This window comes from Pseudophryne corroboree, chromosome 2 (genome assembly GCF_028390025.1).
Source record: "Pseudophryne corroboree isolate aPseCor3 chromosome 2, aPseCor3.hap2, whole genome shotgun sequence".
In the NCBI taxonomy this organism is placed as follows: domain Eukaryota; kingdom Metazoa; phylum Chordata; class Amphibia; order Anura; family Myobatrachidae; genus Pseudophryne; species Pseudophryne corroboree.
Genome location: NC_086445.1, coordinates 390,627,738 through 390,643,068, shown reverse-complemented (window position 1 = coordinate 390,643,068; position 15,331 = coordinate 390,627,738). Strand labels below are relative to the sequence as shown.

Sequence of the window (15,331 nt, the reverse complement as noted above, 5' to 3'; positions counted from 1 at the left end):
CAAACCTTAAGAACATCAAAGTATAATTTTCTCTTCATGTTTTCTTTTTGAAAACATGAAACTCTTTTTATTAACTATTGCATTATTCATGATATTAGCAGCTCCCTAAGCCTTCATAATGACTTTATCTTCAGCTAACTACAGTTGAACAAAATTGCGGCAATATTCGATGCATACTGGCTTTTGTAGCAGAAATGGTCATGTAATGTAGGTGCAATGTTCTGTGCATACAATATTCTAGGTCAACTTGTTCTTCACAGTTCCATGTAATTAACTTCTATACTAAGGGCCTAATTGCATGCAATGCAGCAATTATCGTAAAACTGCATGTGCTGCGATCGCAATGTGCATGCATGAGGGTGCTGCTGCGATCCCGCTCGCAATGAGAACTTTGTCGTAGAGTGAATACCAGGAAGTGGCTGTTTTTAAGTGTTAACAAGGAGTCTAAGGAGAGTGGATGGGAAAATGCAGGAGTATCATGGAACCTTATCTGCAAGCTAGATAATGAACTACTGTAGTCTGATCAGTTACTATGGTTCAGTGTAAATAGTACACCTAAATACAGGAATCTGTCTGTGCTTGCCACGCATTGGACTCGGTGGCTCGCTTTGCTCACTGGAATATTAATGGGGAGGTGAATCAGTCCGGCAGGAAGGGGTGAAACCTTTTGTGTGGTGAGCAGTGCAGTTACCAGCAGGAGGAGGGGTCGGTGCTGGGGCTGCAGATGATGCAGGTAAGAAGAACCCCTTCCTGCCGGACTGATTCACCTCCCCATCAATGTTCCAGTGTTCCGAAACGCATTGGCACCATCACCCCTTGGACCAGAGGAGGACTACCAGCCGCAGTGAGGACTGGGAGCCTATACAGGGCAAGTCCGGACTTCCCTGCATTCATCACCACCTGCTGCTCCCCAACGTATTCCTCGGTAGGACTCCTCCTGAACTATATGTCTTTTAATGTTGTCCACACAATGCCTGTATGTGTGGTAATTTTATATGTTATACTGTATGATCTGGATTCTGTAGAGTGTAATAAATTTTTATATTTTTCTTTTCGTTGTATCTGAAGTATCCTAATAGCAACCGGATAGCGCCACATTTAATACCTGCTACCATTTTTTTTTAGTATGAAAGTACAGTATAGCACTAAAAGTAAATATTTGGTTACCATGGTTTCAGGCATTTTTTTACATTTGTGCAATCAACCACATTGTCAGTATACTGGTTAGTCTGATGTACCATTCAATATACACTTGTAGAAACTGTTGGTAACCTCTGAGCTACATATTTTAGCCATTTTTGTCATGATTCTAGGCTTATATGGCTGACAAAAATGCTGATGCTGGTATTACTGGTGAAAGAGTAAGAACACATCATCACTTATTATAGAAAATGCTCAGTGAAAGCACCATGCTAGTATTGAGATGTTGAAGTACAAATACAGTATGGAATTGGCAAAGCAAAGGTGGAACTCAGAGATATCATCGCTGGAACTTTGTACCTCTGCAAATAAGCCTAATCTGTTCCGGGACCGCCTGTTTTGGGACATTATTGTGCACAAAATGTCAGTTCAATGCAGTGGCAGAACTTGCAAGTGATGGGCCGAGGTGCAAGTAAATGCTCTGAGCCAGCCTTCTATGACCCATGGGGAGAGCAGTGGGTGACTAGGGAGAAGCAGTGGGTGACAGCGGCAAAGGCCGTGGCTGTTGGAGAGGCAGGTGGTGACTGGGGAGTAAGTGGGTGACATATTGGTGGCTGGGAAAGGCAGAGGGTCATAGGCACTGGGCATAGGATGGTGACTGGAGAGTCTGTGGGTGATGGAGAGGTAAAGGGTGACAGGGAGAGGCAGTAGGTGACAGGGTAAAGGCAGTAGGTGACATGGGAGAGGCAGTAGGTGACAAGGAGAGGCGGAGAGTGGCAGCAGATGGTACTGTAGGAGCAAGTTTTCTGTTAGCTGACACAGAAATAAAGTACAAGTCACATCATACAATAAATGTTACCATTTAAGGGTGCCAGGCCACCAGTAAATTAAATACAGTCTTTTTGGAAACAACTACAGCACATACCAGTTTGAGCTTGTTAGTACTTGCATTTGCATCATATGCCTTCCCTGGCTGCTGGACTGTAATTATTGCAGCATTGGACTCCATAATTGTACTAACTGCACTGTGGAATACAGTATTAGGTAGCAGAACTTCTTCCTATTTAACCGCAACTGGTTTTAACTGCATTCAGTACTCCTATTACAGGTCATGTTTTCAGGATTTCTATCTGTAGAAACAGGTGGGAAAATACTAACAGAGCAAAATGATTAACTTATCTGTACATGGTTAAAGAGATCTAAATAATATGACCTGTTGGGTGTATTTGAGGACTGAAGTTGAGCACCACTGCCCTATTAGATAGATGACATCTACTAAATGTCACTTAAGGCCCATACACACTGGGCGATTTTGAGCTGAAAGCAGCTCCCTTCTGGTGTGTTGAGCTGCTTTCAGCTCAAAGCCGCCCAGTGTGTATGCCCCGGCGATGAGCGATGAGCGCTGATGCGCGCTCCCGCTTCATCGCCAGCGGCCGCCATTCATCTACTGGTATTACCAGTAGATGAACGGCGGGGTGAGCGTCTTTCCATAGCGTCCTGCTATGGAAAGCCGCTCAGCCCCGCTGACATCGCTGGGCAGGGGGTAAAAGCACTCAGTGTGTATGCACTGAGCGCTTTTCAGCCCAGCGATGTCAGCCATCATCGCTATGCATACACGCTGGGCAAAAACGATCTGTGTGTATGCACCTTTAGTGGTAACTAACTAACTAATAGTAAAAAAATTCTTTATTATATTGGACAGATTCAAAGCGATGACAACTTGTGTTGCACATTTTTTTGTGCACAGAGGCTACTAATTACCTGGGCCCGAGCTTGTTAGAGGTGCTCAGCGGGGGCCCATGTCAGCAGCTTTGCAGTGCTGCTGAGGGGCACAAATATCTACCTGTTAAGCTGCCAGTGCTTACTATTTCTTAACATTTTTTAAAAAAAAGGCATAGCCATGCCTCTCTGGTTTTGGTCATGTCACCCTCAGCACCCAGTAAGGCCCAGTATGCCTATTGCAGTAGGGTGTGAAAAAAACTGCCTTTAGTTAGCACACGGCAGCTTTAGTTGACATGTTTTAGTTGCTAATTGAATTGGATCTTAGACAATATGTTATTTTTATTTGCCTGTATCGTGCTAAAAATATAAATCTTAGTCCTCTATATACTGTATGTCTATTAGCACTACAGTATTTTATTTTAACTTACTGTACACAGTTTTTATGCAGAAAGCCTTTCATTTTGTATGGTAAGCTAGTCGTGTATAAATGTACTTGGTAGACTAAATGTTTGTCTCTTTTATTCATACTGTAGGTGTCACAACAGTGCTAACCATGACAACTCTGAGTATCAGTGCACGGAACTCACTGCCAAAAGTTGCCTATGCTACTGCAATGGACTGGTTTATAGCTGTGTGTTATGCCTTTGTTTTTTCTGCACTTATTGAATTTGCAACTGTAAACTACTTTACCAAAAGAAGTTGGGCCTGGGACGGAAAGAAAGCCCTCGAAGCAGCAAAGATAAAGGTACTGATTTGACATCTTGAGTACATGAGTTGAATTATTGATACAATATTATTTATAGTATATTTAGAGCACTGTGGGCAGTATACAAGGCTAATTGACTCGCCCGAGGCTATCTTATTAACCAAAGTAATATGAAAAGCGCTGGTACTCGGTATAAAACTTTTTATACTCTTTAATAAAAATCAAATTAATAGATAATAAATGTATTTTACACAGAGGTATCGACGGGCCGGTAATACAATAACATACATTTTTTTTAAAAGACACATAAACATCCCTTTAAAAACACTAATAATTAGCATTTGAGAAATCCAGCTAAACAATGCAGTTTGAATCAGCTAATTAATAAATTCAGCATATGGTAGCCAGTGAAACAAATAAGCAGTAAGCACAGGTTAATTTTCCAATGAAGCTACAGTTAGTAAGGAGCAATATGATGGTAAAATAGATAGCTTGTTTTAACAATCCTCCCTGCTACTGGTGCAATCTTCCTTTAATAGTGGCCATATCCAGAGGAATAGAACAAGTTCACAAATACTGTCAGCTGTGGATGACCTTCCTGAATGAGACCACCTCTCAGCTGCTGTGATCTCTTCAGCACTTGCAAAGTTTATATGAGAAATCTCCACAGTCTGCTGACCAATATTCACGCTCCTGCTGTATATACCTGTGTTAAAGGTGGTTATGCTGGCTCCAAAGCGCTCCTGTCTCTCCGGTATGAGCACCGATGTAAAAGCTGGTAACAGCTGTGTCTCCTGTATGCCGCAGCTCTAGCTGATCGTGTGCAGCTGACCTCTGATCTGGTGCCAATGATAATGCATTTCCCCGCCTCAATAACCATCGGCGGCTTCCTCAGATCAAAAGGACTTTTCATATTACTTTGTTTGATTTCTTTCTTAATATTTTTGGGGGTGGTGTATATCTCAGTGAAAAGCAACAGGTATTTTGGTAACTAATAGGCGCCTGGTTATTTGTTTGTTCGTTTTTTCACCTATCTTATTAACCCCTATGCCGGTGCACATCAGGGATTTGTGATATTTTTTTCCATGATAAGTTGCATAAAAGCACATAGATCCATGGCTTTTCGCTGACCCTATGTGTTTTCATGCAATACAGGGTAATTTGCTGCACGAAAGAAATGGACTGTAATTGGATAGCCCAAATTGACCATCAAGATAAAAGCCTGTTTTTTTCATGCAGCAAATTACCATGGCTAATATGATAACCACCCCCCACCTCCCAATTCCTGCTAGTATAGTATGAAAAAATCTATTAATTACAGTGTAAAAAATGTATTAGGAAAAATGCAGTGTACTGAACAGCAGATTCTCAATGCACATGCTCAGGCTGAATTTACCCTTAAAATGTTAACTCAGTAGTTTCCAGATTAAAATAACATGAGAATAGATAAAGTTGTGAATTTGATTAGCACATTTTTCTGCCTATTACAGTAGGCAGATTCTGTTTCTACCTCCATAGGCTGCGTGCAGAATTTGGCTTCTGCAGTTAACGTACGGAAGCCACTGGAACCCATTCTGATGGCTTCTAATTAAATTTGCCCCAAAGAGATGCACTAAAATTCCAAGAAACATTAAACGTTATATTTCTAATAATATAATGCATTTTATGATTTGATGTGCTAAATACATATCTGAAGAGGAGAATAGTACTAGTACATAACATTTAATTCCCTAATGCCAAAATCCTCAGTCTGTCAACAGGTTATTTCTTTATAATGTTTTACTCAACTGGGAAGTGCAGGTGCTTTTAAAAGGTCACATTTAAAACCTTTATGGAAATTTTACTTTTAGCTCCTACTTTTTTCACCATGGTATTTTCTTTCGTGGATATTTCACAGTTACAGTGCATTATTTGTCATGAGATTATGTCAGCCTTCATTTATAATTTGCACTCACTTAAATATTTCCCTAAAGTACTCATACAGACTTGTGTGCACATACTGTATGTCTTCAGATGGGGCTCTATGTCATTGAACTACTGTAGCAATGTAATTTTCAGTCCTGAGACATTGTTACCACATTTATGCAAAATCTAAATGCCTAAGCATTGTAAGTATTTAAATTTCACCAAAATTTTGTGCTGTGTTTTTATTTAGTCAATTATGGTTTTAAGCAACTAAATAAATTAATTTATCAAGTCATCAGGGTGGTTAATATAGGAATACCATCACTTATTGTTGGTGTCAATACTAGCTAATCAATCAATCAATCAATCAATCAATCAATCAATGAATTAATTAAATCTCTCTCTGTATATATATATATATATATATATATATATAGGGCCCTGGAGGCAGTCGGATAAGGGCTGTGGGGAGGGAGGAGTTGGATGGTTTTATTGCCATCCTGACACTGCCCGTATTAACTGAAGATGGTGGCCACAATACACCCCGTAAGCTCAGGATTTTGGTTCCTCTAAAATATTTGGTGGAGTGGGAGAGCCCTTTTCCCCTCTGTTTTCAGCACCAGTGCTGTTGGCTTGTATGATATGAGTAAGCAACAAAAAATGGGAATTTTATTCAGAGCACAATATAATCTAGGCATTTTTCAGTCCGTTCTGGAGATTCATCCCAGGATCAAACATAATGCAGTATGACAGCCTGGCTCAGAAGGTGAGAGTTCAGTCCTTGATGTCTCCTTCTGTGTGGGCTGGAGGAAGCACTTTGAACTAAATGCTCTCTCCGAAGCAAACAGAAATATGTTATAACAAAAGGTAATATGTAAAAACACAAGTAAGTACAATATGTAGTCGTAAATCTGGTTTTAAATGTATAATTTATTTTAGTACATAGATCATGGATATGATACAGTATGTAATCAGAGGCTATTCCAATGTTAAAGCAAGAGGATATTAAATTGTATTTCCGAGACATATATATATATATATATATATATATATAATTTTTTTTCTTCTCTTGGAAATACAGAGATAAAACCCTCCACCACCTCCCTCCCAACAGCGATCTTCCAATTGCCTACTGGTTGGAGGGGGACTCCCCACCGGAAGCTGCTACTTTCATATGTGCTAGATATTTTCCCAAACATTAGGTTGACTAATATAGTAGGTAAACTCTTCCTAAAAAAATAGGTATGATTTTGATACATACCCAGCTTCAGCAAATAATATGTAGTGATTTATTTTGTTGCAAATGCATAGTACAATTCCATGAAATAGAAATTAAATATATAAGGTATCCTTTTGTAACATACTATAGTCCTATTAACTGTTATTTAGCATCATGTTGTTGTGAAAAGAGTGGAGAAGTAGATGATGATTGGTACCTATGGACAATTTCTCCACTGGTCCACTTCTCCACTCTTTTCACTGCTTGATACATTAACCCTAAAGTGAGGCTAAAGTACAGTTGAAACAACATATTTTTGAGTTAGATTTCCATATCTATGTTTATGAAAAACATCAAGTGAAGCAGACTTTAGTTGGGATTAAGTGTTACATTTCTGTTGATCACACAGAAAAAAGAACAAGAATCTCTTGGAAAAAAACCCATCAATACATATGGTGGAGGAAGAATAACGTATACACCAACTATTTCCAAAGACCTGACTTCATCTGTCATCCCAAATGCTGCTTCCTTGCATATGGCTGTGGAAAACATGTGCCCAGAAACTAAAAAGACTTATAACAGTGTCAGCAAGATTGACAAAATGTCTCGGATTGTTTTTCCGGTTATGTTTGGAACTTTCAACTTAGTTTATTGGGCAACATATTTAAACAGGGAACCTGTCATCAAGGGCGCTGCCTCATCCAAATCATCTCAAGTTCTGCCAATACATATTTGAGCCATATCTTTGCAATTGACTATACCAATGAAAATAGTACAGTAAGACCAGGATATTATTTTTGTGTGAAATATTTATTATATTTTATTTGTTTGCTTGTCTCGCATGATTGTCACTTACTATATTTGCTCATTTGAATGTCTTACATCATTTTTTTTTAACCAAAAAAAAATTCCTGCACCAAAAATCTTTTCCCATGAATATCAATTTACATTACAACCTTACAATGAATATCGTATAATATATAATTTTTGCAAATTATGTATATCCTGTTTAATAGCGTGACTTCAGATGCAGCAAATATCAGCTCTTTAGTAGTGTTGCAGAGGTTAGACATAAGAAGGTACAGGAATGAAAGCAAATTATTAGGATATTTTTTTATAGTTTGAGGTATTCTAAGCCATATATCTTTCCATATATTAATAAACATGAACCTCAAACACTTTACATTTTTAACATGATATCTGGCAAAGACCATCTGGAAAAAAATGAGGACAAATTAAATGGACATATGTTTGGCCTGTGCCTTCTTAAAAATGGAGAATATACAGCATCACCAGATTTGCTTTATTCCAATATTGCAGCTAAGTGTGGCAATACAATCTGCTATATCTGTTTCTAGAGTTGTAATGTAATCTATTATGTTAGGACAAACAGTTAATATATGTGCCATATTTTGAAACAACTTATAAAATTATTTTTGTGTGAGGAAGAGCAACAATAGATTGTCAATAACTAGCACACTGCTGCATGCAATGTTGATGCAGAGTAGGTCTAGAAATATATATTTATGCACTTATGTTGTACAATTGCTGTGAAGAAAACAATACACATTACCAATACATTGTTGATCTATATACAATGCCTTCTACATTTTAAATAATTGAATGTTCTTGGCTCAGATGGCAGAATACTCTTGTTCTCTACTGCCAAAGTGTATCTTTTCTTTCAGTATTAATTTATTAGTATGATAATGTGCTGTACATCAATGTACCTTGTATTCTATCAAGATTGTTTATTTACAGAATGTATTTATATTGATTGGTCTCTATATAGAAGTTATCAGCATAACTGGTTTGTCAGTTCTAACACTGGTAATTGGTATATAGGCATGTGTTTTTCCATCTCTGCTCACTGTTACTAACCTACAATTGAATATTTGACCTAGCAGACAAATGCTTATTTAATCTGAGAGACTGAAAAACTATAACTTGAAAGTATATACCATTTAGACAATCAAAATCATTAAATGTAATGCCACATCTACAACTTTTATTTTTTTATTAATGTATTTTTAATTTGAGAATTTATCCTAATTTTCATTTAATTTCTTCATTTACTTTTATACTCAGTAGCAGCCTTAATTGACTTCTACTACAAGTTTGTACCATTGTTATCCCAAAATTAAAAACATATTAATTTACAGTGGCCTAAAACAGAAACTAACTTTCTAGTATCAAAGTTTCATTTTGGACCAAATAAAAGTGTTTTTCACCATCTGATTGATATATTTCGTTTGTTCATGTAACAAATATTAAACACAATGCTTTATTATTCTTTTTCACTTAACATTTTAGTTTACTCTTTTATATAATCTTGGCAGAGCTACTGTATTTATTTATATTGCACTTGAATACAAGATATAGCTGAGCTGTATCATATCTATGAGTATTACTAACTCTGTCTAGGTAGTATAAAAGTATTGGTGAAAAACACAAATGGAATAAACAAAATTAAAAAAACATATATTTGCAAACAATGTAAGGAAAATATTTACAAATTAATACATCAGATTGTCTGATAGCAGAAACTACTTTAAAGTGGTTCAAATTGAAAGTAAATAACAATATCAGAAAGTACGTAATCATTTTCTACTGATTTTTTTGAGATCTATAAATGAAACGTTAAAAAAAAGCTTCACCTTTACTTTGCCAGTCAGTAGGGGGCAAGATTAACCATTCAGTTATTTCGCAAATAATAATGTTAATCCATACTGTATGTGTATGCTACTTAACTGCATTCTGCTGTCTGCCTATTTCCTTCTGCAATATTGCTATGCAGTATCTAAGCAGGTGAGAGTAATGTGTAGAATAACTTTTTATAGTTAACAAAAGGTAAAAATAAATAAATTATAAAGAATATTTTATCTGGATAGTGATGCTATTGTGTTTATTTTATCTATTGTACAGCAGAAAATAGGGCATGCTAAACTACTAGAAATGTGCACTAAGATTATTCTAAAATACAAAAAGACTTATCATATTAGAATAAATGTTGATGTATTTAAATTACGCAAACATCTTTATTAGTTAACTAATATAAGTATTTTGAACATTATTGTTTTAAGAAAAATGGATAATCTAAATCCGTAGTTCTTTATATTAAAGAAATAATGTTTTTTGTTCTTATTTTGCTGATTTGAAGTATTCATACAAGGTAAATTATATTGATGTTTCTTAAGCTACATTTATCCTCTATTTACTATATATAAATATTTTTAATTGCAGACATTTGTGACTTTAATAATACATTGTACAATAAAAAGATGGTTGACTATTAAAAAATCCAATACATACGGCATATTATAGTGAACTTGTATATTTTTGTTCATATTTATGACATACAGTATTAATTTATTGTATTTATGAAAGCTAAGCAATTGTCAATTTCATCTATCTTTCAAATGAATTGTAAAAAAATGTTTTAATGAGCTTTTTCAAGTTGAAGTTAAATTAAAAATATAGAATTGTTTATAACTTTTCAGGTTGATTACTTTAAGGCTAAATTTAATCTTGTCCATTTTCCCCCTAAAATAAGTTGAATAGACACATATGGTTACAGTATTTTGCGAGTATAATCAATACACTATATTTTATCTTTGGTTGATATACTTTCCTATTATGCAGTTTTCTATTTTTCAGGGTTTCAAACTATGGGTATCTACAGGTTCTTTTCCCACTCGGTTGGTGGTGTGGACCCACCAACTGAGTGGGAATAATGGGTGGGTGTCGGCATTCCGACCGCCGGTAATTTGCTGTCTGTCAGGATTCCGACATTTGGCTCCTGAACACCAGAATCCTGATAGCTGCCATTATAACTACAGATGTGCTGCTATACATCTTTATCCATGATGCATTCACATTGTGGGACAAAGAAGTGCCATGCCATGGCATTCGTGGGTGCATATGTATGCATGCTCCTGCAAACACTTTATACTCGCAAGAGCAGCATGGCTGCAGTGACCAGGCAGCGGGAGTAAGAGGCTCCCGCTGCCGTGTATAGTGACAGGGGAACTGGGAGACACTGTTGGGATGGGTAGCGGAGGATATACTCCCACTACCCTTAGTTATAATGCCTGTTCTGTGTGATCATGGCGCGTGTGCATACACTCACGCCCACGATCATTAGCATATCAAAGCAGCCATGGTGGTGCGCATTCCCATGATGCATTCACATCATGGAAACGCTATGCCTTGGCTGTGAATATAGCAAAGATGTGTGAGGACACATCTGTACATCCCATTTAATGTATACTGTTGATTGAAAATCAAAAACACAATAATAAAGTATGTTTTTTTGTCCCATCTCAACTGATACTGAAATAAAGCTTGCATTTTGAGTTACCATAGTCAGCTCTTATGAAATCGAATAGTGTCTAGCTGGCAACATAAAATTTGAAACTCATTTATACTTTAGTATAAAAAGTGGCCTTGGCGCACTACAAGAAAAGATATGCCACAGTTGAAATTACTTGCAACTCTTAGGCTAAGTATAAGTAAACCAAAAGTTAGTTTTGCTAGTACATGTCATGTTCTCTCTTTTATAAACAAGCTGAGGATATAAAAAATGCACTAAAAATATTCAATGCAATGGTATGTCTTCACATTGTCCATCTTTTTTTACAGGATTAAGTAGTGAGACTGAAATGGAGTTGGGTATGGAAATATCTTATCTGGTATACTTTGGGATTTGGAATTTTCTGGACAAGAGTTTTTGAGAAAAAAAACATAAATTATTTCTGCCCATTTAATAACTAGCTATAAAATGTTCATCGTGTACAGTATATTGTGTATGACAAAGTGGAATTTGATGGACATCTGCAGTTATCTGATATGCGGACATTACTGCTCATTTGTATTTACTAAGGTCTATATTCTTCTTTTCCTAACAATCGTATTGTTCATAGTATTCAGTTTATCTGGACTTCAGTTGTAACAAAATTGGAAGAGCAAAATTTTTTAGTTGATTTACTAAGCTAATTTGTTCTGCATTTAGTCTGATACATATGTGTTAATGGTTAGACACAAACTAGAAAATGATCTCAGTCTCAGGCTTTATAATTTTAGCTTGTGTTTGGTAAAAAATAAAGAGTTTAATCCATGCATTAAGGGCCTATATGTTTGTTGACATACTGCATGTACAAAACTTCTATGATAATAGACACAGCTATGAATTTTCTTGATTATGCATTCTTGTTGTTCTCTGTTTATCAACACTCTTAGATGTACATGTATATTTTGAAACAAATATTGCTAACTCTATGTAATTTAATTGTTTGTACATTTTTAGCAAAACTAATACTAAATATATCAGTTTACACCTTTTTAAATAGTTGTTGCATTCTTTTTTCTAATACATGTACACAAATGTAAAAAAAACACTGTTATGAGTTAATTCCAAAAATACAAACATGAACACTATTTTCTATATATATTGCCACTATACTAGTGATGTGTTCATTCTTTAGAATTTCATGTTTCTCTAATATGGTCCATACAATGCATCTACGATGCATTGCCACAATTCCTCGTACTACTGACACTGGGGTCGGGGAATCTGGGAAATCTAACATATTGGAAGTCCCCAATTCAGCCATTCTGACCAAAAAATAATCAGGGATTTTAAACATGCTGAATGTCCCTGATTCCCTGACAGATCACATATCATCGATGTTCGATTGATCAGACCGATTTCAGGAAGATGCAGCATTGATGTGTAGAAATGGATATGTAGACACTAAATATGTCCAGGGCGCTGTATTACACAAATGAGTGAGAGACACACAATGATATTACGTTCCTTTTGCTTTCAAGGGAGATGGTGAAACGGTATCCGTTTGGATGGTCGACCATGTCAAAGTCGACAGTCATTAGTTCGACCACTATTGACCGACATTGACATGGTAGACATGGACAAATGGTCGACCCATGAAAATGGTTGGCACATGGCAGGTGAACACATGAAAAGGTCAAGATGGGTTTAAAAAAAAAATTAGATTTTTAACTTTTTTATACTTTACCATCCACATGGACTACGATTGGGAACGGCAACTGTGCCGAGCACAGCAGTAACAGAGTGAGGCATCTTGCCCACAGCATGGCAAGCGAAGCGAGTAATACAAGGGGACGCATTACACTAATTGGGGTTCCTGGTCATGTTACGGAGAAATGACACCAAAAACAGTTAAAAAATCCATGTCGACCTTTACATGTGTCGACCTGTCCTGCATTGACCATTTCAGATGTCGACTATTAGTCCATGTCAACCATGTCTATGTCAACCATTAGTGGTAGACCTAATGAATGTCAACCTTAACATGGTTGACCATTCATACCAGAACCAAACAATTCTTTGTAGTGATTTGATAGGAGATTCAGATGATTTCTCTCAACTTCTAGATAGTCCAAAAGTACCTTTCAAACTCATATGGAAAGGGAACAAGAAAACAAACAATGTGTAGTCCTGTCTCATAGCAAATTACTGCAAGTATTGTCCAGAGAGGGGAAAGATGGGTGTTCCCCACTCACACAAAAACAGATAAGAACAAATGCAGCAAGGTATCTTTACTATGTATGGCAATAGTCCTACTTGCAGTCATATCCCACAGTCCCAGAATATAATGCTCAGGTAAGTGAACACAACTATGCATACCCAAAACTCACATCAGAGCTAGAATAAGAACTTATGTAGAGGTATCTTTAAGTAACCACAACAAATGGTCACTGGGGGTCATTCCAAGTTGATCACTCGCTAGCAACTTTTTGCAGTGCTGCGATCAGGTTAAAACTCGGCAAAACTGCGCATGCGTATGCACCACAATGCACAGGCGCATCATACGGGTACAAAGAGGATCGGTGCTGGGCGATGGACCTAATGAAGAATTCATTTGCACAGTTTATCGCTAGGTGATTGACAGAAAGAAGACATTTATGGGTGTCAACTGACCGTTTTCTGGGAGTGTTTGGGAAAACGCAGGCGTGTCTAAGCATTTGCAGGGCGGGTGTCTGACATCAATTCTGGGACCAAAAAGACTGGAGTGATCACAGCAGCTGAGTAAGTCCAGAGCTACTCAGAAACTGCACAAACTGTTTTTGTACCGCTCGGCTGCAAAGGCGTCCACACACTTGCAAAGTGAAGATATACTCCCCATAGGCGGTGACTATCTGATCAACTCAGAATGACCCCCTGTGTTGTGTACCCCAACTCACATGAATTAGGTTATGTTGACTCCTATCAAGGTATCTTTGAGCTTCAACAGATCCCACCTTTGATTTAGGTGATCACGTCTCAAATTCATACATCAGTGAAGAAAGGGGTAAGGCTTTTTGGTAAGGCTTTTTGGTGTCCAAAAATGTATTTAATATTAAAAAGGCAATACATGAGCAAGATAGATGCAAAGAGCATACAGAGTCTTAAAACACAAAATCAATAAAAGTAATAAAAATAAGTAAAAAATTCATATAATTGTCCATAAGATAAAAAAAATTGCTATATATTATTATCCCTCAAAACGGAAATGGAAGCAAAATATTTGGACTTCACATGGTACAACTACAGGAGATGTCTAAATTTAGCACCTGGGACTCAGCAGCTGTTACCCCAGCATAACCATAGAGGAATAACAGCTATTTCTTATTATATATTTTTGGTTATTAACTTTATTGGTCATTGGCAGCTGGGTGGTATGCATTGTATTTTTGTTTCATATTGTCAAAATGTTAAGTATTGTGTTATCACTGTTTTTTACACTCTCTGCTTCTGCTTTCAATTTTACCTATCTGCCTTTGGGGGTCATTCAGATCTGTTCAGACGCTGCAGTTTGTCACAGCAGTGCGAACGGGATGGAACTCCGCATGCGCTGCGGCCGCATTGTGCCCCTGCCGCCAGCTGAAAAAGTGATCGCAGTGGTGATCACAAGAAGACTGACAGGTGGGAGGCGTTCTGGGGCATCAACTGACCATTTTTCAGGCGTGGTGAGGCGAATGCAGGCATGTCCAGGTGTTTGGAGGGCAGATGTCTGATGTCAACTCCGGGACCTTTGTCTCTGGATCCGTCGCACAGGGTAAGTAAGTCTGACCCTGGTCTTGTTTTGCAGGAAACTTTTTTAGCATAGCAAGGCTGCACAAGTGATCGCAGCCCTGATATGCAAACATACACTCCCCCATAGGCGGTGTCAAGTTGATCGCACGAGTAGCAAAAAGTTGCTATGTGAGATCAACTTGGAATGACCCCCTTAAACCCTTACTAGTATTTTCTTATATATTAAGCAAAGGGCATCTAGATCAGTGAAGAAAATAGTCTTCTTTATTCTCAAATAAATGTACATTAAAAACTGTGTGTCGCATTAATGTGGGAAAAAGGAGAAACATTTTCTTCAGAAATAAATTAATCCTGTGACTGATTTTTTTTTTTAAATTCTTCCTTTAACATGCATTTTTCTTGGGGTAAGTAGAGCTGGGCGAAAATTGCTAAGGGTCAGTTTGGATCAATTTTGGATCCATTTTTTTGTGATAAAGCCACAATTTAGCTGATCGTGAATTTAATAATGACCAATTTGCACAGAAATCACATGTAAAATGTGACTTTGCATTCCAAATCACAGCAAATCACCATCAGAAAAAAC

General features: G+C 37.2%; 1 protein-coding gene across 2 annotated transcripts in view; it reads left to right on the top strand.

Moving 5' to 3' along the window:
• Positions 1-9,733, top strand: part of GABRA5 (gamma-aminobutyric acid type A receptor subunit alpha5) — a 301,112-nt gene extending 291,379 nt beyond the window's left edge. For both annotated transcript variants that reach the window (XM_063953304.1, XM_063953306.1), the window contains exons 9-10: positions 3,396-3,607; positions 7,102-9,733. In XM_063953304.1, the coding sequence (XP_063809374.1) occupies positions 3,396-3,607; positions 7,102-7,428 (539 nt within the window). In that variant the 3' untranslated portion in view covers positions 7,429-9,733. The remainder of the gene's footprint in view (positions 1-3,395; positions 3,608-7,101) is intronic.
• Positions 9,734-15,331: the final 5,598 nt, after the last annotated feature.